The following is a 25,997-nucleotide window of genomic DNA, read 5'->3' as shown; positions in this document are numbered from 1 at the left end:
ATTTAACTCTGAGTCATGATAGGAGAGTGCTATTCTCTTAGCATTGTATTTTTTAGGGCTCCTGCTGGTAATATAAGAAGAATAAACCTTCTGCAATCATAAAAACATTTCAAATAACTTAAATCTGTCCTAAAATAATATGGTTTACATGTATTTAACTTAATCTTTGTAGTAAGTTAAAGATTATACCCTAACAAGTTTTTAGTCTTTTTATTCTAGTGTCTGTGAAAGATAACCAAGTAAGAAAAGAATGATTCCACTTACAATGCTATGACCTTGCCCTGAAAAAAAGGCCATCTTATCTTAAACTAGCTCACTTTTCAGTTTTTTTTTTCTTCTTGACACAGAGTTTTGCTCTTGTTGCACAGGCTGAAGTGCAATGGCACGATCTTGGCTCACTGCAACCTCCACCTCCCGGGTTCAAGCTATTCTCCTGCCTCAGCCTCCCCAGTAGCTGGGATTACAGGTGTTTGCCACCACACCCAGCTAATTTTTGTATTTTCAGTAGAGATGGCATTTCACCATGTTGGCCAGGCTAGTCTCGAACTCCTGACCTCAGGTGATCCGCCTGCCTTGGCCTTCCAAAGTGCTGGGATTAGAGGCATGAGTCACCATGCCCAGCCACTTTTTAGTTTTATCAGTGGAGTTAACTGGTATCAAATTATAATTCTATACATAATTATAGGAAAGACTGATGAACTCAAAATTTTAACCTAAACACAGATACCCCAAATTTTAATGTAATCCATCATGCTTTCTTTGAGCTGTGAATGAAATGCATATCTTTATAGCAAGTCAATTTAATCTCCTTTGTCTCAGTTTTTTCACCCGTAAAATACAAATAATATCATTTACTTTATAAAACTGCTGTTACGTATTAGATAATCTATATAAAGTACAGTGTCAGCTATATAGGCCTAAGTGTTGAATAAATGTTACTGCAATTATTATTTTCCTGCCAAAGCTTGCTTAAAAAAGTTACAAAACTGTGAAATATTCAGAGTTGGAAACACCACTGGCAAAACTGTTGTTAGGGGAATCTGATTCCATTTACAATTAGCATGCAGATCTGTATAGCTGCTATTCTTATTTTTTTAGAAAGACAAGGCACTTAAAGAAAACACTATGAACATGGGGATGAAATTAACACAACCCCACCCCCAGCTCTTTTATTTCAGAAGTCTTTGGTCTAAAGTAAACTTCAGAAAACATATCAACAAAGAACTTAGAAGAATTTTAAATATATAAAAGAGTGAGGGTAAAAAAAAATATATAAATGAGGTAATGGAAAATGGGGATGTAATTCTGGCTACAGAAAAGGGGCTAGCTGCCATGTGGTCAGAGCTTATTCTCAAATCCAAAAGAAATTCAGTGAAGATGCTTTACTGCTGTTTCAGCATACAATATATAACAACATATAATTAAAAGAATAGGGTAATCTATAATGTATGTTACTGACAAATCAAATTAAAGAAAGAAAAATGGAATAAAACTTAAAAAATTAAAAGCCAATGACATTTTTTGATCATTAGGCATTTTTGAGATCAGTGTCAAAGCCTCACATATTGAAGAAAAATTATATCAAAGGAGAGGAAAAAATCTCCTTTTAATTCCTACAGATGAGCAAAAAGACTTGGACTTTGTTGAAATTATCTGAATAGAAATATGAATAAAAAACTCTTATTTTTGAAAATATTTTTACATGAGTTAGAAATTTCTAAAACTAAATAACTATATTCTACTGAATATTTAACAATTCAATCTATGCAAAAACGACTGAAAACCAAATCGGTAAGATTCTTATCATGTTAGATACGCTTTAAAAATGTCATTAACTATGATGAGGACACTACTAAGAACGTAAGGCACAAGGCAATGATATGCATCTCTACCAGGATATAGAAAAGAGGAGAGATCATTCATGAGGTAATGATATCCTGGACCTTTGTTATTACAGAGGTATTAAGTTCTATAAAGGCAGGGACAAAGCCCATTGTAATCTCCTGCTATATATTTAGCAACAAGCACAGTGCTAAGTAAATACTAGGTGCCAGCTGAGGCACCAAAAACAAAACAAAATAACAACAACAAAAAAAATCAGGGGTGGGTAAGGAGTTGAGTTGATCCATGCAAATACGCCACACAAATATATTTATTGTTTAAACAGAAATTAAATCAAAATTACTGAAACAATGGGAAGAGCCAGAAAGGGATAATTAGTTGAACCAAGAAACATTTATTATATGACTACTTTTGTTCTAGATGCTATAAGGATAAACCCTTAAACCAAGACAAATAGGGGCTTACATTCTGTTGAGGAGGAGACAGATTAATGAAAATATCATAAATAGGGTGCTTTGCAGAGAGCAGTAGGCTAGGAACACTATATTACAGAGGGTTATAAGAACAGCATTTCTCTTCTAACAAAAAAGTCCTATTATGAAAACCTGACATATTAAATTAAAAATTAAATGGGGAAGGGGAAGGAGAAATCTCTCTCCAATAGGAAAACCGAGTCATATCTAGATCCATCAAAAGAGTATATTCTACAGAGGGCTAGAGATTTTACAAAAACTTTTCTGTTACATTCTGCTTCTACTTAATAGGAAACAGTATAGAGTACTGCAACAATTTACTGATTTCCATGGTTCAAAAAATACGGTTTTTTTTTTTTTTTTTTTTTGAGATGGAGTCTTGCTCTGTCACCCAAGCTGGAGTGCCACGGTGCGATCTCGGCTCAATGCAGCCTCCACCTCCTGGGTTCAAGTAATTCTCCTGCTTCAGCCTCCTGAGTAGCTGGGAGTACAGGCATGTGCCACCACACCCAGCTAATTTTTTGCATTTTTTAGTAGAGACATGGTTTTGCCATGTTGGCCAGGCTGGTCTTGAACTCCTGACCTCAGGTGATCCACCCGCCTCAGCCTCCCAAAGTGCTGGGATTACAGGCATAAACCACCGCAACTAGCCAAAATATGCTTTCTTGGTCGAGCTACTACATCTTTGTAGTACATAAAGTAGAAATGTGGCTTAGAAAAGGCACATTAAAGAATATTTATCATGTTTCATACAACTAAATTATTTTTTTCACAATCTTCTAGTTTTCTCTCATCAGCAAAATAAAACTCCCCATGCCAAATTCTTCAACAAGCCCCTTAAGACTGTTCTCCAACGACAAGAACAAATAAGGGTTGTTAATGACTTTCAGATTTAAAAGCAATAATTCTCCTATAAAGCAATTTTTTCCTTGAGATTTGCCAACTATTCCTCTCTAGACAAATTATATCCTTATTCTAAGAATTTTTCACGATATTGTCCAAGCTGACTAATTTTTCCCTTGAATGCAAACCAACAGAAGAGACAATTTTTTAAGGGATGATGTGTTGAGAGCCAAGAAAACATTTCTACTTCTTATAATTTAATCCACATTGAACTACAGATAAATTTGGTGGTATCAAAATAAGAGTTCTGTCAGCATATAGGCCTCTACCCCCTTTTATAAGCTTCACAAAAATTGGTAGCTTTTGGTTCTCATTTTTAGGGGAGAAAAAACTATTAGTTTGGACCATATCCCTCATGTTAAGAAATCATTAGCTGTTACCTTTTTTCTATGCACTTTCATTCTTTCATTGATATATTCTTTCCATAAGAACCTCTGCAGACATAATGAATAAAGCATAGCATTATGCAAACTCTGTATACTTGAAGAGGAATAGTTAAATGAAGCTACCAATATGCATAATGAGTATTATCTTTTAATTGTCTTTAGGGCAACTTCTAACCTATCAAATGCACAGCATTTATAAATGCTGAAGTTTTTGTCAACTGTACTAAGCCTAGCTTCACACAAATAGAAAAGGATTCTGAAATCAAGACAAATTAAATTTAAAAATCACAAGCAAATTAATTTTAAATTAGAAAACAATATAAAAAAGTAAATATTAACAAGATATAAACTACTGTTAAATCTTCATTCTTCAGTATACTTCAGTACTGAAGATAAGCAATAAAAAAACCCGTATGTAGATGATGTAAATCAAGCAGTAAAAAAGTTGTAAAACAGATTTGTGTCACATTTTCTTAGGAAAACTATGTATATTTTAATAGATTAAATACATTTAATCTCAAGGTTTGCTATAAGGCAAAGCGGTCATTACATTAAAAGGATGATTTTCATACCGGAAACGAACTGAATCATAAAAACTCATCTGATGTTTCATTTTCCATTCCCATGTCTACCAAATATTTATGCCAAGGAGTCCCCAATAATCTCACAATCAAGATGCTTCTGCACATACCCAGATAGGGATGAACTATATGAAGAATACCAATATCTAAAATTATGCAAATTCTATAGTGTATGTTCTCTTTTAATGTCTTAATTTCCTTCCGTTTTTTTTCCCTTTTGATTTCTAATTCTTGGATAACCCTCAGACACATGCATTTTACTAGTGAATATGAGAAGCAGAGGAGGAGGAAGGAGAAATGCATTAAAACACCAGGCTGTAGTGTGGTACCGCAGTGTTAATAATACTACACTCACTTGTCACTGGTAGAGTAAGCTATAGGAAATAAGATGGGGATCAAGTTTGGGGGAAGGAGGAGAGATGATGAATTCCCTTCTGCACATGTTGAATGGAAGATACCTGTAGATTTTTCTCACTTAGTATCTAAAAATGTTAGAAGGCCCCAGGGATTAAGTAGATAGCTAAGATACAAAGATAGATATAAAATATACAATGATATACAAAGTTAGACAGATTTAGTCTAGATTTGGAAGATCAGGGAATATATATAAAACACCTGATGAGATCACTCCGATTGTATAGAGTAAGAAAAGAAGTGGACTGGCTGAGCCCAGTGGCTCACACCTGTAATTCCAGCACTTTGGGAGGCTGAAGTGGGAAGACTGCTTGAGGCCAGGAGTTTGAGATCAGCCTGGGCAACATGGCGAGACCCCATGTCGACAAAAAATTTTTTTAAATTAGCCGTGCTTGGTGGTACACACCTGTAGTCTCAGCGACTCCCACCTCAGAGGTGGGAGGTGGGAGGATTGCTTGAGCCCAGGAGTTTGAAGCTGCAGTGAGCTGACTGTGCCACTGCACTCCAGCCTGGATGACAGAGTCTCCGAAAAACAAAAACAAAAACAAAAAGAAAGAAAAGTGGACTGACACCTCTCAAGAATACATTTAAGAGATGAAGCTAGAGTAAGAGCAGCCAATAAAACAAAAGCCAGAAACGCAGAAGGGAAGCCAAGAAAGACTGGTGCTACTTGGGGAGAATTTCAAGGAGAAATAACCGACACCAAGTCTCACACAATTAAGATGGGGCTTGAGAAACACCTATTAAATGTTTCAACCAGGAAGTCACTGGTGACAGGAAAATTTCTAGAGAGTAAAGATGGAGAAAAAGGAGACAAGAAGAATAGGATACTTTTAAATTAGCTTAATTATAAAGTGAAGCAGAACTACATGGCAAGAGTGAAACATAAGATCCTGCATCATGAGAACATATAAAATGAAAGGGAACTGAAAAAAGAAGGAGTCATTGGAGATGACAGGAAAAATGGAAGATACAGGAAAAACAATGCTTGTAATATTTTCTCCAGATTAACATCTGTACCTCAACATTTTCCTCATTTGCTTTAACCCACAGGTATGATTACTTTTTGTTTCAGGTACCAGGGCTGAGAAAGAAGAGGTATATTCTCCAATAGAAAACCTTTCCTGATTCCACTGAACTCCAACTTGGCTAGTGCTTTCTTCCCCAACTTTCTGTGTGTGTGTGCATGAGAGTGCCTGAGTGTACCTAAGCACATATACAGATGCACACAGCTTCAATCCTGTACTGATGTCTCCACTGTGGAAAAATGTCAAGAAGGTCCAAGAGTACAAGAAGTTCCCCAACTAGAAATGACAGCATAAGGATTCCTATTACTTTATTTTCTCATTTTGAAAGGAAAATAATCTTAATTCTTTTCCAGAAGATATGAATTATGAAATTTAGTTCGAGAAAAACATATTTCAATGAGAAAAGGAAAGCAATCATAAAATTGGTAAATTTTAAAATGAGAGTTCAGCAGGTATAATTGGAGCTCTCTAGGTTAAGACTTCAGAATGCAGACCTGTCAGTAACTAGGTCTTAGGACTATGAGCCAGGTCTTCCATCTTTCTGGATCTTGGTTTTCTCGATATTAAAATAAGTTAATTAGAAGACATCACTACAGCTGGGTGTGATCACTCATGCCTATAATCCTGGCACTTTGGGAGGCTGAGGTGGGCGGATCACTTGAGGTCAGGGATTCAAGACTAGCCTGGCCAACACAGCAAAACCCCCTCTCTACTAAAAATACAAAAATTAGCTGGGTGTGGTGGTGCACGCCTGTAATCCCAGTTACATGGGAGGCTGAGGCAGCAGAATCACTTGAACCCAGGAGGTGGAGGTGGCAGTAAGCTGAGACCATGCCACTGCAATCCAGCCTGGACAACAAGAGTGAGACTGGGTCGCAAAAAAAAAAAAAAAAAAGAAAGAAGATACCACAATGCTCTCATCCAGCCTTAAGAAGAACATGATTCTAGTCCTATGCATGCTATTTCTTTTTTTTGTTTGTTTTCTGAGACAGAGTCTCGCTCTGTCGCCCAGGCTGGAGTGCAGTGGCACGATCTCGGCTCACCACAAGCTCCGCCTCCTGGGTTCACGCCATTCTCCTGCTTCAGCCTCCCAAGTAGCTGGGACTACAGGTGCCTGCCACCACGTCTGGCTAATTTTTTTTGTATTTTTAGTAGAGATGGGGTTTCACCATGGTCTTGATCTCCTGACCTGGTGATCCACCTGCCTCAGCCTCCCAAAGTGCTGGGATCACAGGCGTGAGCCACCGCGACCAGCCTATGCATGCTATTTCTAGGTAGAGAACAAGGCTTAAAGAAGAAAATTCAATGACTTGAAAAATTAGGACTGTAGAGTCACTGTGGAATTGAGGATTGCCAATTCTCAGTCTAAATATTCTTCACACTATAAAAAGTATACATTCTTCTGAATTGTGAAGGCATTATTTTTGAAAATATTCCCTATTCCTTCTCTCCTTGAATTATATTTGCAAGCATGGGCACAGCCAAGGCTATGGTAAAACACAGAGCACCACACTAGGTGTGGTGGCTCATGCCTATAATCCCAGCACTTTGGGAGGCTGAGACGGGCGAATCACTTGAGGCCAGGAGTTCAAGACCAGCCTGGCCAACATGGCAAAACCCCATCTCTATTAGAAATACAAAAATTAGCTGGGTGTGGTGGTGCACGCCTGTAATTCCAGTTACTTGGGAGGCTGAAGCAGGAGAATCACTTGAACGTGGAAGGCAGAGGCTGCAGTGAACAGAGATCGCACCTCTGTGCTCCAGCCTGGGAAACAGAGCGAGACTGTCTCAAAAAACAAACAAAACAAAACAAAGAATGACAGCAACAACACAAAAATGTAAAGCGCATACAGAATGTCTTTCTCCTAATAGCCAGCTTAGAGCCTCTCTGATAAGAGTCATGCTTACTATGGTCCTAAGTTATTTACCAAAGAAACAGGATAAAATATTCTGGGATGCAGTGGCCATTAACTCTACTGTGCTTAGGGGTATTCTGCCTTCAACACAAGGTACACAATAGGTCCCCATTCTCTGCAATCCTCGGGTGTCCCACAATATTCTAAAGAGTTAAACTCTTCTCTGGGAAAGTAAGGTTGACGTTCTATAGTAGCTAAATGGGCATGTATCAACTGCCTTTGTCTCTTCTTTGTCTTCTAGTCACTGAGACTGTAAAGACTTCAAGGTGACACTGTAATCACTCTCAGAAATAGCTATCTTGAAATTCAGTGTAATTTCATAAAACACAAAATCTGGGGAAGGACCAGAAAACACCAAATCTTCATCATTTGATTACTCTCTACATAGGATCAAATCATTTCATTTTAATATATACTAGGTATGTATCATATATTTTCCTTATGCCTGATTTACGTATCTATTTAAAAGAACAATTTATTTGGGTCTTCTTTTCATTCAAACACCTAACAAAGCATTATTCCTATTTCATTAAAAATAATCTTACAATGTTATTGGTTAAATACTTCTTGAACTTATAAGCTGTCAGATATATAATAAAGAGATAAATTCTTAATTAGATGAGATGCGAAATACAGAACTGTCTCAGCACGAAGCTAAATTGCGACAGCGAATCAACTCATTTCATTCTGGTAAACAATACCAATATGCATTGAGCCTACTTCAGAATTCACACTAAAATATCTCCTCACTATATATAAGGACTTTGATCAATTTCCTTAATGTATTAAACATCATTACAAACTATTATATTCTTTAAAAGCATTACTAAAACAGTTAAAAAATATTGTTTTACTATATGGTCCTACTCTAAGAAAACATAATAGACTATGAAAAACCTTTAGGGCAAAAGACTAATATGAAAATACATTCCAGGTAACAGGGTAACAACTATCTTTAGTCAAATTTTTTCAGCTTACCAAAGGATACAAACATTTAAAAAATACCTTGAATTTCACATAAATGACTGATTAAGGAAGAGGAACAACTAGAAACAAAAAACACACAGTGACATAACTCACCTAAATAGGGAATGCAAGGTGTCATCTTTAAGCTACTTATATAGTCTCTGAGTCTTTTGTAGTTATCTTCTTTACTCATTACATATTCTAATTTTTCAAAGGTAGTTTTGTCTTTTCGACTTAATAACTAAAAAACAAACAGAAAAACCTAAGTTATTTACAAATCTCATTTTGTTGTAGCAAAGACCTGAACTGAAGTTGCATTTACTGTGAATATGGATTTTAATTTCAAAGTTATATCTTCTTTAATTATATCTTTGTAGTATATAAATAAAACAAAATCAGATTCGTCTATTAATCCAAATTCATTATTCGTATGTTCACAAAATTAAGTAAAAAATTATAACATTTTCATGTTTACTATTTTAAAGTAATCAATTTTTATTAATCACCTTCCTAATTTTGGAAAATTATGCATTCATATTTAGCTCAAATGTCCAAGTATTTTAATGAACTGTCCCTTGCCACCTCAAAGATAAAGATCATTCTTGCATAATCATTAAGAAATAAACACCAAATTTTGTGATTAACCCTTTTTCTTGATAAATCTAGTCATGGCTAGTCCTAATAACTTTAAAATCCTGTAATTCCTTACATTTTTTGATTTCTGACATTTTCTTCTCTTTGATCAGTGCTATATAACATACAGCATAACTAAAAGATACTGTTATAAGACACTTGAGAGGTAGATTTGTAGTAAGTGCCCTATGAGATCAATGTAAATAATCAAGGGGAGTTAAAAAAAAAAAGCAGTCAGTCACTCACAATGGTGTTCACTAAAAGGTTCAGGAAATAGTTTTTCAAATCATTCCAAAGACTGAAAAAATTATTTTTTTTATTTAAACATATGAAGTTTCCATTTCATTACTAAATAAGATTTCACTTTATTTCATATTAAAATATTGGTGTTGTTTTACAGCCTGCAAAACATTTCCACCTATATAAGTCTCATCTACTTTTCCTATGAGATTAACAAAAAAGTATGAGTATTAATTTAGAAATGAGGAGACTGAGATCACAAGGTTAGAAAGTAGTGGAATACAATACTCTCTCTTACTCACTCACTCACAAAGATGTATGTCCTTGTTTTTCAGGGTCTTATAGTCTGGTTTTGGAGATAAGAGTATTCTGACACCTAATCCACTACTCTTTCTAGTATTATAAGTAGTACAGTTGGGATCTATTGTTCAGAGGCTCAAAGATGCAGATTATCTTCAGATAATCTGTATTAGAAAAATGTTTCAACAGTATTGCTCCCTCTTCAAAATACAATGTCAAGGGGTCCTTTGCTTTAATGTTTTAGATGGATATTCCACGGTCTAAAACAGTGGTTTTACAATTTTCTCTTACTTCACTTTTAACATACTTGATTAGCAGCCTCAAGATTAGGTGCAAATGTTTGCTTGTTGCCTGTAAATCTAACTATCTCTTTCCCACTTAAGGAAGTATTTGGATATGTAAAATATAGCTATGTGACACAGGGATAATGATAAACCTGCCTTTTTTTTTTTTCCCAAGTCAATCATTCAACAACTTTGGCACAATATCAGGAGAAACAAATTACTTGGAACTCGTAACTAATCTTGCCACAGCTGAAACACAGAACTGTTGTAACAAACTATATGGTCTAACACATAAAAAATAACATGATTTTGTAATTTTCATAATAAATCAATAATCAGATAAATAGAATTCAATCCAAGCTGTAGTAGGAGAGACTTGTTTCCAGAAGACTAGAGGAAGAATATGTATGTAAAGAACTCATTAGATGTTAATATAGGTATTTCCTGAGTGATAGCTCAGAAACTCTATTAACTGAGAAGTCTTGATTTTCTTTCTTCTTTTCAAATTTTCTTTTGATATTTATAATGTTATCTTTATAAAGTCACTTTCTATATCTTCCCCTCCAAAAAATGCTGAGGGCAGGGGGGGACAAAACACTTCACAGTATTCTAACTCCACATGTCCTTGGCACCAAGAGCATGACAAATGCGGGCAAGGCTCTTCACACTTTCATTGGTATTAACGAAATAGGAGACACACAGAATTCTAGATGTTCCTGACCAGATATCTGACACCACCTTACCACCACAATCTGTTTTGGGGGAAAACCTAGATGAATGCCTGCTCATGTCAGTCACCCCAGGAAACACAAACTCCCAGATTATTCCTCATCACCTTGATTTGTATCTTCACACAATATGTATGAATGTGTGTATCTGCATAAATGAATACTTCATCTTAGACCTGGGGTGCAGATTAATTATAATCTTTTGTTTGTGACACTCAATTATCATTAGAGCCTGGTATGGCTTTGTTAAACGGATTTAAACTTTATAACAAATACACATGACTCACCTTCCATCCAATTGCCTTGACTGCCTTTAAGAGGTAACCAGTAACCACTACTCTGAATGTTCTGTTTATCATTCCCCTCAAATTTTATTTCATTTTTGGCAAATTTTATTCCCTTTTAACTTTTATTTCATTTTTAGTCTTTGGCAATTACTTTGTTCATTAACATTGTGATATTAAAGCTTCATCCATGAAGTTGTGGGAAGCCATAGTTCATTCATTTTCACTGCTTCTATGTGTATCCTCCTCCTCTCCAAAATACTTTTATGATGTTAATTTTTCTACTTTTTTTTCTTTTTTCTTTGTTAGAGTTCTTTATATATTCTGGATACAAATTCTTGTGTTGGACACATTCTAGTTGGACAACTGTTGTATGTATCTCCCCCCCACCGCATCCTCTTTACAATTTTAAGATATCTTTTGATGAACAGAAATTCTTACTTTAACATGACAAAATTTATTATCTTTTCTTTCATTGTTGGAGCTTTCTGTATCTTATCTAAAAAATCCTTACTTATCCCAAGCCAGAAATCTATTCAGCCAAACCAGAGAGATATTCACATATATTTTTCCTTCTAAAAAACTGAAGTTTTTCATTTCACGTTTAAGCCCTTGAGTCATAAGGATTTTTGTAAATGGTGTAAGGGGCCTGATTTCATTTTTTTTCCCCAAACTGGTGACCAATTTTGCAGCTCCAATTATTAAACAGTCCCTCATTTCTTCAACTTACAATGCCATCTCTGTCATACACATATCAGAATTCTGTAAAAACAAGGAGGTATTTCTGGGTTCTTCATTCTGTTTCATTGGTAGATACGTCTAAAACTGCAAGAATCATACACTGTCCAAAGAATATAGTATATCCTGACATCTGTTAGGGCAAATGCTTATGTCTCCAACTCCCATTGTCTTCTTCAGCTATTCCTGAACCTTTGAATTTCCATATACACTTTACAATCAATCTTCCACCAGCAGTACTGAGGTATAATTGACAAATTTAAATTGCATACACTTGAGGTGTACATGTTTTAATACATATATATATAAAATGAAATTATTATCAAGCTATCATGCTAATTCACATATCCATCATCTCACAAAGTTAGTTAGTTCTTATGTATTTGTATGGTAAGAACATTTAAGATTCACTCTTTCATGTCTCACTCTCTTGAGACATGGTGGCTCAAGCTTGTAATCCTAGCACTACAGGAGGCCAAGGCAGGCAGATCACTTGAGGTCAGGAGTTTGAGACCAGCCTGGCCAACAAGGCAAAACACTGCCTCTACTAAAAATATAAAAATTAGCTGGGCAAGATGGTGGGCGCCTGTAATCCCAGCTACTCAGGAGGCTGAGGCAGGAGAATCGCTTGAGCCGGGAGGTGGAGAATGCAGTGAGCCAAGATTGCGCCACCTCACTACAGCCTGGGTGATAGAGCGAGACTCCATCTCAAAAAAATAAAAATTAAAAAAAAAAAATAAGTAAATAATAAAATAAAAAAAGATCCACTCTCTTAGAAAAATTCAAGCATACAATATAGTCTTATTAACTACAGTCAACTACAGTCCTCATGCTGTACATTAGATCTCCAGAACTTATTCTCTCTCCATTAGTGGGTTCCTAACCTATTTGGCACCAGCGACTAGTTTTGTGGAAGACAATCTTTCCATGAACATGAATGGGGAAAGGTTTTGGGATGAAACTGTTCCACCTCAGATCATCAGGCATTAGATTCTCAGTAGAAGCACACAACCTAGATCCTTCACATGCGCAGTTCACAAATAGGGTTCACGCACCTATGAGAATCTAATGCTGCCGATGATCTGACAGGAGACAGACCTCATGCAGTAATGCTCACTTGCCTGCTGCCCACCTTCTGCTGTGGCCTGGTTCCTAACAGACCACGGACCAGTACTGGTCAGCAGCCCGGGGTTTGGTTACCCCTGTTCTAGATAACCAAAGCTTTGTACCTACTGACCCAACATTTCCCTTGCACCTCAGCAACCATTCTTCTACTTTTTGCTTCTATGAGTTCAGTTAAGATTTCACAGATAAGTGAAACTGTACAGTAGCATTTGTCTTTCTGTATCTAGCTTATTTCACTGAGGATAATGATCTCCAAATTCATCCATGCTGCTGTAAATGTAAGGCTGAATAGTATTCCATTGTGTATATAAACCACATTTTCTTTATCCATTCATCTGCTAACGGACATTTAGGTTGGTTCCATATTTTGGCTATTGTGAATAATACTGCAATGAACATAGGAGTGCAGATATCTCTTTGACATATCAATTTCAATTTCTCTGGATACATACTCAGAAATGGGATTGCTGGATCATGTAATTGTTCTATTATTATTTTTGGGGGAATCTCCATACTATTTTCCATGACTGTACCAATTTACATTCCCACCAACACTGTACAAGAGTTCCCTTTTCTCCACATCTTTACCAATACTTGTAAGTTATCTTTTGGCTTTTTGATAATAGCTATTCTAACAGGTGTGAGATCATGTATTATGTGGTTTTGATTTGCATTGCCCTGATGATTAGTGATGTTGAGCACCTTTTCATATACCTGTGGGACATGTGTATGTCTTCTTTTGAGAAATGTCTATTCAGATCCTTTGCCCATTTTTAAATTGGGGTTTTTTTTGTTATCACATTGTCTGAGCTCCTTATACAGTCATGTGCTGCATAAAGACTTGTCAGTCAAGAACAAACTGCATACACAACAGTGGTCCCATAAGATTATAATACTGTACTTTTTACTGTGCCTTTTCCATGTTTAAATATACAAATACCACCGTGTTATAACTACCTACTCAGCACAGTAACACGGTGTACAGGCTTGTAGTCTAGAAGCAATAGGCTGTACCATATAGCCTAGGTGTATTGTAGGCTATGCCATCTGGGTTTGTGTGATTACACTCTATGATGTTTGAACAACAAAAAGGGCATCAAACAACACATTTCTCAGAAAGTATCCTCAGCGTTAAGCCATATATGACTGTATTTTGTATATTAATCCCTTATCAGATGTATTGTTTGCAAATATCTTCTCCCATTCCATAAACTGTCTTCTTTGCTGTACAAAAGCTTTTTAGTTTGATGCAATCCCATTTGTATATTTTTGCTTTCATTAACTGTACTTTTGGGGTCATAGCCAAAAAATTGTTGTCCAGATCCAATGTCAAGAAGCTTTTCCCCTGTGTTTTCTTCCAGTAGTTTTACAGTTTTAGGCCTCATGTTTAAGTACTAAATATGTTTTGAGTTCATTTTTGCAGATGGTATGAGGTAAGGGTCCAGTTTCATTCTTTTGCATGTGGACATCCAGTTTTTCTGACACAATTTATTGAAGAAACTATCATTTCCCCATTGTGTGTTCTTGTTATCTTTGTTGAAGATCAATTGACTGCAAATGTGTGTATTATTTTTGGGCTCTTTATTTTGCTCCATTGGTCTACAAGTCTATTTTTTGCTAACCATAATATTGTGATTACTATAGCTTTACAGTGTATTTTTAAAATCAGAGAGTATGATGTCTCTAGTTTTGCTGTTGCTCAAGATTGCTTTGGCTATTCTGAGATTTTTGTGATTACACATGAATTTTAGAACTGTTTTTTCTATTTCTGTGATAAATGTCATGGAAATTTTGATAGTGACTGTACTGAATCTGTAGATTTATTTGGGCTGTATGGACATTTTAACAATATGAATTCTTCCAATGCACAAACACAGGATACCCTTCCATTTATTTGTGTCTTATTCAATTTCTTTCATTAATGTTTTATAGTTTTCTGTGTATAGATTTTTCACCTCCTTGGTTAAACTTAATTTTTCAGATAGTTCGTTATTAATGTAAAGGAATGCAACTGATTTTTGTATGTTGATTTTATATCTTGGAATGTTACTAAATTCACTTATTTAGTAACATTCAGTTTATTTTACAGTTCCAAAAACTGGTTAGAACTCCAATAGTTCTATCCACGAACACGGGCTATTGCTCCCTCTATTTAGTTCTTTTTTAATGACTTCCTGTAAAGTTTTATAACTTTCTGCATATAGGTCTTACATATTTTATTCCACTTATTGTTTGATATTTTGTTTCTTTTGTTGATATTGTAAATGATGTCCTTTTAAATAATATTTGTTGTTTCAAATATAACCGATTTTGTATTGTTCACATATTCAACCACTTTAAGTAAACTATTTTTAAAAAACTGTGGTAAAATATATACATAACATACAATTAACCATTTTCAGGTGGCCATTTCAAGGATATCACCAACATCCATATTCAAAACTTTTTCATCTTCTCAAAATGAAACTCCATATTCATTAAATAATAACTCCCAAATCCCATTTCTCCCCATCCCTGGCAACCACCAATCTAGATTCTGTCTGTATGAATTTGATTACTCTAGGTACCTCATCTAAGTAGAATTACAGGAATTATACAGTATTTGTTCTTTTGTATCTGGCTTATTTCACTTAGCATAATGTCTGAAGGTTTTTTTTTTTTTTTTTTTTTTTTTTTTGAGACGGAGTCTCGCTCTGTCGCCCAGGCTGGAGTGCAGTGGCCAGATCTCAGCTCACTGCAAGCTCCGCCTCCCGGGTTCCCGCCATTCTCCTGCCTCAGCCTCCCGAGTAGCTGGGACCACAGGCGCCGCCACCTCGCCCGGCTAATTTTTTGTGTTTTTAGTAGAGACGGGGTTTCGCTGTGTTAGCCAGGATGGTATCGATCTCCTGACCTTGTGATCCGTCCGTCTCGGCCTCCCAAAGTGCTGGGATTACAGGCTTGAGCCACCGCGCCCGGCCCATGTCTGAAGGTTTATTCATGGTGCAGCATGTATCAGAATTTCATTGCTTTTTAAGAGAGATGAATATTCCATTGTATGTATATACTACATTTTGTCTATTCATTCATCCACTGATAGACGTTTGGGTTGCTTCTACCTTTTGACTACTGTGAATAAGGATGTTACGAACATTAAAACATATACAATAACAATTGTATGTTGAATACAACAGTGAAATTGAGCATCCTTTTCCTTGATGTTAAAGAAAATGCTCCTAATATTTTCCCTATATAGAATGTTGTTGTCTTTTTGGTACATTCTCTTTACCGGTTAAAACAAAACAAAATCATCCCAAACCTTTCCAACTGTATCCTCTTGAATTCATCGTCCATCCTCTGCAAAATCCCCATCCTTAACATTTTCTGTAAGCATTCCCTTCCTTTTCTTATAAACCTTGTAACATATGCCTGGAGGTAGGTTAGGTGTAATCTTTGCTCCTTACTCTTCACAATTTCTTCCAGCTCATTATCTCACCCTGCTCCCTAAAATCCTCCAGCTTCTCTTAAGGTGAAGGCACTAGGGTCAGTGCTGTCCAATAGAATTTTGTGCGATGGTGAAAATCTATGCCTGTGCGGTCCAACATGATAGCCACTAGCCACATGTGACTACTGAGCACTTGCAATGTGGCCAGTATGATCAAGGAAATAAATTTTTAATTTTATTTAATTTTAGTGATTTAAGTTTAATAGCCACATGTAGCTAATGGCTATCATATTAAACAAGAGAACCCTAGATTACAACACTTAATGTTACTGTCATTTATAGATCTATAAGTCATCTTTCCCCTGTATCTTAAAGATTTTGGTAGTTGGAGAAAAAAAAATCCATGAACCGAAATTATTCTTATCATAAATCTTGGTGATTGCCATTTCATGGAGATAATACTCCCAATATTCTGGTTTCTTAGTTTCTGGACTTCTGCTCCAACGATCTTATCTTCTACCACCCTTAGCTTTCACTCCCTTTCTCATTCTGAATCCAGTGATTATTTGACTCCACTGTGGCTTTCAAACCAGTGACCAGCCTACCTTTTCACTGTTCGTTATCTCCCTCCTTTTACTTGGTTTAGTTTCTTTGTCTGTCAATAAAACTACTCATATTTTCTGTCTTTCACCTCTTGTGCTACCCTTAACCCCTCTGGTATAAAAGCCTCAAAAAATCCCAACTCTGGTTAAACACAACTCTTGGCACTATTGAAAGCTTATGCTGAATATCTGAACCTGGCTGGAGAATACATAACTCTGCTGACTGGTTTTACTTTAAAGATACATAAGATCGGCCGGGCGCGGTGGCTCAAGCCTGTAATCCTAGCACTTTGGGAGGCCGAGACGGGCGGATCACGAGGTCAGGAGATCGAGACCATCCTGGCTAACACGGTGAAACCCCGTCTCTACTAAAAATACAAGAAAATTAGCCGGGCGAGGTGGCAGGCGCCTGTAGTCCCAGCTACTCGGGAGGCTGAGGCAGGAGAATGGCGTGAACCCGGGGGGGCGGAGCTTGCAGTGAGCCGAGATCACGCCACTGCACTCCAGCCTGGGGCACAGAGCAAGACTCCGTCTCAAAAAAAAAAAAAAAAAAAAAAAAAAAAAAAAGATACATAAGATCTATCAAACCTATTAGGTTTTCTTAGTTAATGGACTCTCACACTCTACAGATGACTTTTATATCCTCTCCTCTTTCTTCAAACCTCCAACACCTCTCCCATAACACTCTCAACTAAAGACCTTGCTTTTTTATGTCTGAGGAAACAAAACAATCAGTAGAACTTCTAAGAATCCCATCACAAAATCTACCAACTTACTTGCATCTGTAACTAAATGTGTTCCCTTCCCTGCTGTTAAAATGGATAAATTCTTTTTATTTTTGAGACAGAGCTCTGTCACCCAGGCTGGAGTGCAGTCACGTGATCTCGGCTCACTGCAAACTCCACCTCCCAGGTTCATGCCATTCTCCCGCCTCAGCCTCCCGAGTAGCTGGGACTTCAGGGGCCCGCCACCACGCAGGGCTAATTTTTTTGTATTTTTGGTAGAGACGGGGTTTCACCATGTTAGGCAGGATGGTCTCCATCTCCTGACCTCGTGATCTTCCCGACTCGGCCTCCCAAAGTGCTGGGATTACAGGGGTGACCCACCGCACCCGGCCTAAAATGGATAACCTCTTACTGATACACTAGAGTACTATATCTAATTCTCTTTCATCTAATCAAGTGTATCACTGGTGTAATCCCTCATTCTCTTGTCATTTTTTTCATTCTACTAGATTATTGCCACCAACATAAAACATATTGCCATTGATGCCATTTCCAAAAACAAAACAAAATACCACAAATCTTTGGTCTCACATTCCCTTCCAGATACCATATTTCTCTACAAACCACACTGCAGCCCTCTACAGTAAAATTCCTCAAGAGCATTCTCTATACTTGCTGTCCCACTTCTTCACCACCATTCTCTCAACTCCAGTCAGTTTTTCACCCCACTTCTCTACTGAAATCACTCTTCCTGAGGTCACCAATCCTTTCCAATTATCAGGTCATCAAAAACTTTGTGCCTTATTTGAATTATTAGTAGCATTTGACAAAGGTGATCAATCTTTACTGAAACATTTTCTTTACTTGACTGAAAAATGTGTCCTACCCGTAATTTCCTTTGTTGATTCCTCCTCATTTTTCCAATCTCTACTTGGGAATCCTGGAGGCTCCCAGGGCTTTTCATCTATGCGCCCTCTTTAGATGATTACCATCTAGCTTCAAATAGTTTACACTGATCATTATAACAATCTCTCTCTAGCCCCAACCACTCCCTTAAACTTGTACATCTAACTCTGACCTTACAGTTCACATGGATGTTTACTAGCCAACTCAAACACAGTATGTGTAAAATAGAACTCCAGCCCACAATGGTCCTTCTCTATACCTCTCCGAATATGAGTAAACAGCACCTCCATTATCTGATTCATGCTACCTCTTTGAAATAATCTCCTACCACCGGGTACCTTCCTAGCTTATTCTACTGTCAACACTGACCACTCTGCCATTTGAATGTATCTGGGCCTTTTTACTTGTTATTACCTCTACTTGGAACTCTCTTCTCCCAGATATCCAAATAAATGGTTTCCTCAATTCCTCCAGGTCTCTACTGAACTGTCATTTATCAAAGATTCTCTTACCATGTTACATAACAGTACTGTCCTGCCTTCCTTTCTATTTTTCTTCAGAGCATTTATCGCTATTTAAGTCATTTATTTATTTGCAATTTACTTTTCCCCAGCAGAATGTTAGCTGTATGAGAATCGAACATTGTCTAGATCATTCACTACTGTATGTCAAGCAATTACAGAGTGCATAGCACAATATGAAATATTTTAAAATAAAAACCATCAAAAGTTTTATTCAGATAAATAATGAAGCTGTTACCAAATAACAAGTATTATTTTCCATGCAAATACATAAGGGAAGCAATGAAAATATCTTCAAGGAAAATAAAAATTAACTTCAGAAAAATGTACCTCATTACCAAACCAAATCATAAATAGAAGTATAGGACTGGGTGTAATGGTTCATGCCTGTAATCCCAGCACTCTGGCTAAGGCGGGAGGACGGCTTGAGGTCAGGTGTTTGAAAACAGCCTGGACAACACAGTGAGACCCCATCACTATAAAAACTTTTTAAAAAATTAGTCTGGCACGGTGGCATGTGCCTGTAGTCCAGTTACTTGGGAGGCTGAGGCTGGAGGATCCTCCGAGCCCAGGAGTTAGAGGCTGCAGTAAGCTATGATCATGCTACACTCCAGCCTGGGTACAAAAAATAAAAATAGAATTTTTTTTCCACAGAGTATAATTCTTTTCCCTAAAACTTTAAAGATATAATTCATAACTGTATATTTATAATCATTTCCATTCCTCCACGAAATTCAAATTTTAAGAAAAGACAATAAGGCCATAATTACTAAAAAGAATTTTTAAAGAAAACTCTTCACACTCAGGTGTTTCTATAAAAAAGAAAAAAGAAATATAAAAAGGATCACAAGCTTTTCCATACTAATGTTTTTCCAATATAGAAATCTACACTGGTTTTCATGAGAAACATCTGTCTCTTCAGATACTATAAAAAGCAAAAGCAGCCCTTTGTTAATTAAAAACAGTTATATTTTAGTAATAAAAAAATATTTTAAAAAGTCAATCATGATTTTAGCACAGGACCTTAAAAACACATTGATCCTTTGTACAAAATGTAATAGATTCTAAACAAAATCATCGCTCTTTAACATTTAAGAATAGTACTGAATATAAATAAATTTAATTGAATATAAAATTTTATTTATATAAAATCTAAATGAAAAATACCTGAAAAGATTGAGTACAGTATCATGTTACTCAAATATGAAAATACACAAATTTGCAGAGGTCAAAATTCATACTCTGATCTTGTGTAAGTAATAGAACCAAATATGATTAACATAACAGTATCAGCATGTGCAGCAAGAGCAAATAATTCCATGTTAATCATCAAGTTTTCCATTATTCCTAAGGAAAAAACTTAAGATTAATAATGGAAATTGAAATCAGTAAATTTTTTTTGAAACCTATGATTTAGATATTCCTCAAACTTTCCAAAAGCATAATCTTTATGATTAAATGCAATTTTTTTTGTATTTATACCTTCCCATCAGCTGAATATTAAACACTATGTTGTCAAAGATACTGAAAGTGTTCCAACAAAAATGATTCTCTAAGGAGCAAAAACCAAGCACCAAACTGCACCCCAAAATTACCTTACACCCAGTGCACTGCTTAAGGAAAAAAAATGTAGGTATCAAAGAATAGAGTACAAAGCAATTTAAAAATCCTTATCGATTATCATTATATTAACCTTAATAAGAATTACAAAGGAAATGAATACATCTTTCCTTTCCACAGGAAATCTAACCTTTCATTAACTAAAGAATATTACTCACCGCCCATGTTTTAGTCAACCTGAAAATTGGGGCACTCTGTAAGCCAGAAACCACTGCCATAAGTGCATGAAGGTTATTCAGCTCATACAGTTTCTGAAGATTAAAAAAAAAATGGGGGAGAGGGATGAAAAAGAAACAACATGAATACAAGAAAAATTTAGACTAACAAGTACAATCTTGGCAACTGGTAGTGTTAAGCATATACTACCTTCATTACTAAGATCTGTCTTTAGAGTACCCACTATGTTTACACTAAGTTGCTTTGGTGCACAACAGAACTTACATGTTCTACTGTGGCACTGTCCCCAAGCTCTGGGAATAAATCTACCTCTAGCTGAGTAATATATTAAGAAAACCAAGGTTATGTCTCATTATCAAGTTTACATGGTATGATCACGAAAGCTGGTTTCTAGTAAACAGTCTCCCTTATACTGAACTATTACTAAGCCTCTGCTTTATGTTTCAAGTTTCAAGAAAGGGTCAACATCCAGGATTCTGATTTGGTTTCCCATCCAGTACTCCCATTATTCCACGGCAAGGGTGAAACCTGCCTTTCACAGTACAGTCCTCCTCAATTTTCTGCTTCCTCCTACCCAAATTCCCAGATCCTTTTTCCCTCATTCATGCTGAGACACTGATTTTACAGTCTGCATGCAGAAAACTCCTACCTAACACTAGTTCCCAGTACTTTCCCATGAGATCTGCACATTTATTGCTGATTTCCCAGATTTTTAAATACTACCTGACGCTTACATCCCGCAAGTCCTGTCTAAAAATTAGTCATTTTACAACTGTCCTAATCCTACTACCAGGTAAGTCCCAGGTCTAGAAAATGCTGCGGATAGAGCATTTAATTGAAAGCCCGAAGAAAACAAATAAAAACAAAATAAATTAATAACACAAAACATAATATAAATCTTCACACAAGGTTATACAATCTAACTGGGAAACCATTCAACGGATGTATTTTAATCATTTATTATACTAGGCACCATATTACACAGCATATACAAAAATGAAAAAGACCTATCAAGAAGCTTCAGTCTAGTGAGACAGACATGAAAACAAATACAAATCCAATTTGCATATTTCTAGAACAAAAGTATATACAGCGTTCTATAAATAAAAGTATATGTAGGGTTCTACAGAATAATCAGCCTCTAACTTTGAGAGATTCTGATTTCCAGAAATGACACTTGAGAGTGAGGGGCTATGAGAAAGAGGGACTACAATATACAAAAAGCACAAAGCCATGAAGGTGTCTGGAAGCTGAGTATCAGAAGTATCAGAGTATCAGAAGAAGAGAACAGAAAGGGCCATTTTTACATGTGAAGCCTCTTTAGAGGCTAGACTTACTTTCATGAGCAGTAAGAACTCCAGTGGAGGATCTGGAGAATTTTAAAATTTGAGAATGATATAACTGAATGCCAGGCATCAGTTCACAACCCTTTATCTGCAATTCTGAGATCTCAAACCTGAAAAGTCAAAGTTTTGTTTATTTGGTAAGTGTGGTCTCAAGTTCACTAGGCGGGAAAATCTAACCTGATGTGAGGCTAATGACAGACTTTACTGATCTCACTTAAGGTGAATAATTACATGTTTTGCTCCAAAAATATTAAATGTGTTTGATTTCAAGGTATTACATAAGCAGGAGGTGGAGGTGATTGCAATGAAAATGCCACAGATGGTATATGAACTACATACACCACCTTTCTAAAATCTGGAAAAAAAAGTGTATTCCTAAATATATCTGGCCCCAAATGCTTTGGGTAAGATATTATGGATGTGTACTACATTTTTGAAAGATCAGGGAGCAGAAGGTGGCATATACAGAAAGGGAATCAGTTCAGAGACTACAGTGAGAGATGATGAGAAGGATCTGACACGTCAGTGTCAGCGGAGTTGAAGAGGGGGAATGGATTCAAAATTTAGTAAAGGCTACATACCAGAAGTCTGACAAATTAGACACCTTGACCTACTCTTCCAATGAAAATAATTAGAACACTGGGTAAGATATGAAATACATCTTATGAAAATTCATTGTAAAGCTAGCAATAAAATTAAGAATACTTAGGACCCTAAAACTAAGAGAAGGAGAATCCAGAGATGTAAGCTGAACACCAAAGCTGGCAATCCCTTGGAGGACATACGAAAATCTGGTTAGCTTTCCAAGCTTCAGGGGACACATTGCCCAGGGCCTGCCTAACCTGTGGTGGGGGTTCCAATAAGAGACTCTCATTGCCTAAAGCAGAGACACTGAAGGACTCATAGCCTGAGGGTAAGGGCAGGAGAGAAATAATCCTCACCCACCATCAAGAGACTGCCAGGCAACAATGCCTGTTGTGAACCTTAGTGCTAAGTGAAGAGGGGAGGGGTATTATGGAAGTTTATAGCCCAAATAACTACTTCATAGTAAGAATAAACAGAGGCCGGGCATGGTGACTCACACTTGTAATCCCAGCACTTCCGGAGGCTGAGGAAGGTGGACTGCTTGAGCCCAGGAGTTCAAGACCAGCCTGGGCAACATGGCAAAACCTTGTCTCTACAAAAAAAAAAAAAAAAAAAAAAAAAAAAAACCACGGATATTAACCAGGCACGTGGTGGCATGTGCCTGTAGTCCCAGCTACTCAGGAGGCTGAGATGGGAGGACTGCTTAAGCCCAGGAGTCAGAGGTTGCGATGAACCGTGATTGTGCCACTGTACTCCAGCCTGGGCGACCCAGGAAGACCCTGTCTCAAAAAAAAAAACAAAACAAACAAACAAAAAAAACGATAAAAACCTCATGCTGAATAGTAGCTTCTGCTACTAGTAGCAGATGTAGAACATGAGAAACCATTGCTAAAGCCATAACGGCAAGAAAACAAAATAGATAAACTTAGAAAGAAAACCATTTTATTAAAAACACTGGAGAGTTGTGGACACAAAGAACACAAATAACTAAATTCCAAAGTAAAAAAACAACAACAGCCTTTAAACAGTTTTTTTCCCCCTGAGGGCATATGCTGAATCTCTACAAGGCTAGGCAAAGATGAAGCCTCCGATAGGCAGATTTTGCTAAAGTAAGAAGAAACCAGTGCTTTTACAACCTTGTGGGCTGGTATAACGGACTAGAATCCGCAGGAGTTTCAAACCTAGAGTTGGCTCTGTGTCCACTGATTCACTCCTAACGGAACTTTCTTTACTGTGTGTCAGTGCTGGAGGCTGACAGCTGGGTTAGAAAGCAGAGAGGGATCTCTGGGACTTAGATCCCAGGGTCCTACTAGAGCAAGAGGCATATACCACACAAAGTACAGATTTCGCCCTGAGTCATTTGTGACCAGAGATGACTTGAAACTATCTAAAGCTAAAACTCAACCCTATCCACTTCAATTCCTAATGGGATCAGAAAAATCAGTTTCTCTCTTTTTTTTCTTTTTTGAGACATGGTCTCGCTCTGTTGCCCAGGCTGGAGTGCAGTGGCATGATCTCGGCTCACTGCAACCTCCGCCTACCAGGTTCAAGTGATTCTCCTGCCTCAGCCTCCCGAGTAGCTGGGACTACAGGTGAGCTCTACCATGCATGGCTAATTTTTGTATTTTTAGTAGAGACAAGGTTTCACTATGTTGACCAGCTGGTCTCGAACTCTTGACCTCAGGTGATCTGCCTGACTTGGCCTCCCAGGGTGATAGGATTACAAGCGTGAGCCACCATGCCCAGCCAGAAAAATCAGCTTCTCATTCTCATTCCCCCACAGAGGACTGGGCTTAACCACCCTGGGAGAAGAAAGTATTTACTCCAGTCTCTACCATTCTTTTAGATATAATGTTTAAAGGTAGAAAAGTCAGAAAGGAAGAAGTCAAATCTGCCTTTATTTTCAGATAACATGATTGCATATGTAGTACCAAACAATTAGAAAATGAGACGGAAAAACATTTACAATAATATCAGAACACTGGCTGTCTACTAGAAATAATGATATGCAATATGCAAGAGTGCTTCACTGAAAATAAAGTACTGCCGAGAAAAATTTAAAAAAACTTAAACAGAGGTATATCATGTTTGTGGATTGAAAGTCTTAATATTGTTATCAGTTCTTCCCAAAGTGATCTATAAGTTCAATAAAACCTCAATCAAAAATGCAAGCAGGCCATGTTGCAGAAATTGATAAGCTACTTCTAAAATTTCTACAGATATAAAATGGAGATAGCATAGACAAGACAATCTTGAAGAAGAAAAAAAAAGTTAGAACATTATCAGATTTCAAGGCTTACTACAAAGCTATAGTAATTAAGACAAAGAGATATTGGAATAAGAACAGACAAATAAATCAACGGAACAGAAATGTACCTACACATATTTGATCAAGTAATTTCCAACCAAAATGTCAAAGCAGTTAAACAGACAAAAGAATGGAATTAGCACAATTAGATATATATATATATATTTTTAATTGAGATGGAGTCTCTGTTGCCCAGGCTGGAGTGCAGTGGTGTGATCTTGGCTCACCACAACCTCTGCCTCCCGGGTTCAAGTGATTCTCCTGCCTCAGTGTGGGTGACAGGAGCAAAACTCCATCTCCAAAAAAAACCATTTCAAACTATAATACTTCTAGGAGTGATCAAAGGAAAATGTCTTTATGACCCTGGATTAGGAAAGGATTTATTAAACAAGACACAAAAAACACTAACCACAAAGACAAAAATAACAAATTGGACTTTGTCAAAACTGAACAGTTCTGCTCACTAACCAAAAGACAGCATTAAGAAAATAAAAAGGCAAGTCATAGACTGGGAAAAAATACATATTTCTGAAAAGGGTTTGTATTCAGAATACATTAAAAAAATCCCTACAACTTGATAAGACAAACAATCCTATTAAAAATATGGGCAAAAGATTTGGAAAGGATAGTATCACAAAACAAAATATCCGAATGCTCCACATACATATGAAAAGATACTCAATCATGACTATAATCAGAAAAATACAAATTAAAACCACAATAAGATACTACTACACACCCAAAAGAAAGGCCAAATTTAAAAAAAAAATTAAACACCAAGTACTGGCAAGATGTGTGGAGACTCTTATTGCTGACTGAAATTTAAAGTGGTAAAACCAACAGGGTTATGTTGGAAAATAACAATATTTGGCAGTTTCTAATAAAGTTAAAACATATTCCTAATCTATAACCCAGCAAGTCCACCATTCCTAGGTATAATACAAG

At 36.6% G+C, this 25,997-nt stretch overlaps 2 protein-coding genes across 4 annotated transcripts in view; one reads left to right on the top strand and one right to left on the bottom strand.

Moving 5' to 3' along the window:
• LOC105484492 (angiopoietin like 1) overlaps positions 1 to 6,704 on the top strand; it is a 29,836-nt gene extending 23,132 nt beyond the window's left edge. The window contains exon 5 of the mRNA XM_011746172.3: positions 5,675 to 6,704. Within this exon, the coding sequence (XP_011744474.2) occupies positions 5,675 to 5,727 (53 nt within the window). The 3' untranslated portion in view covers positions 5,728 to 6,704. The remainder of the gene's footprint in view (positions 1 to 5,674) is intronic.
• LOC105484494 (Ral GEF with PH domain and SH3 binding motif 2) overlaps positions 1 to 25,997 on the bottom strand; it is a 179,705-nt gene that overhangs the window by 72,923 nt on the left and 80,785 nt on the right. For all 3 annotated transcript variants that reach the window (XM_011746173.3, XM_011746176.2, XM_011746175.2), the window contains exons 7-8: positions 20,795 to 20,887; positions 8,624 to 8,750 (exon numbers count right to left, since the gene is read on the bottom strand). In XM_011746173.3, coding sequence (XP_011744475.1) covers positions 8,624 to 8,750; positions 20,795 to 20,887 — 220 coding nt within the window. The remainder of the gene's footprint in view (positions 1 to 8,623; positions 8,751 to 20,794; positions 20,888 to 25,997) is intronic.

Source organism: Macaca nemestrina, chromosome 1 (assembly GCF_043159975.1).
Source record: "Macaca nemestrina isolate mMacNem1 chromosome 1, mMacNem.hap1, whole genome shotgun sequence".
NCBI lineage: Eukaryota > Metazoa > Chordata > Mammalia > Primates > Cercopithecidae > Macaca > Macaca nemestrina.
This window is presented reverse-complemented; position numbering and strand designations above follow the sequence as displayed.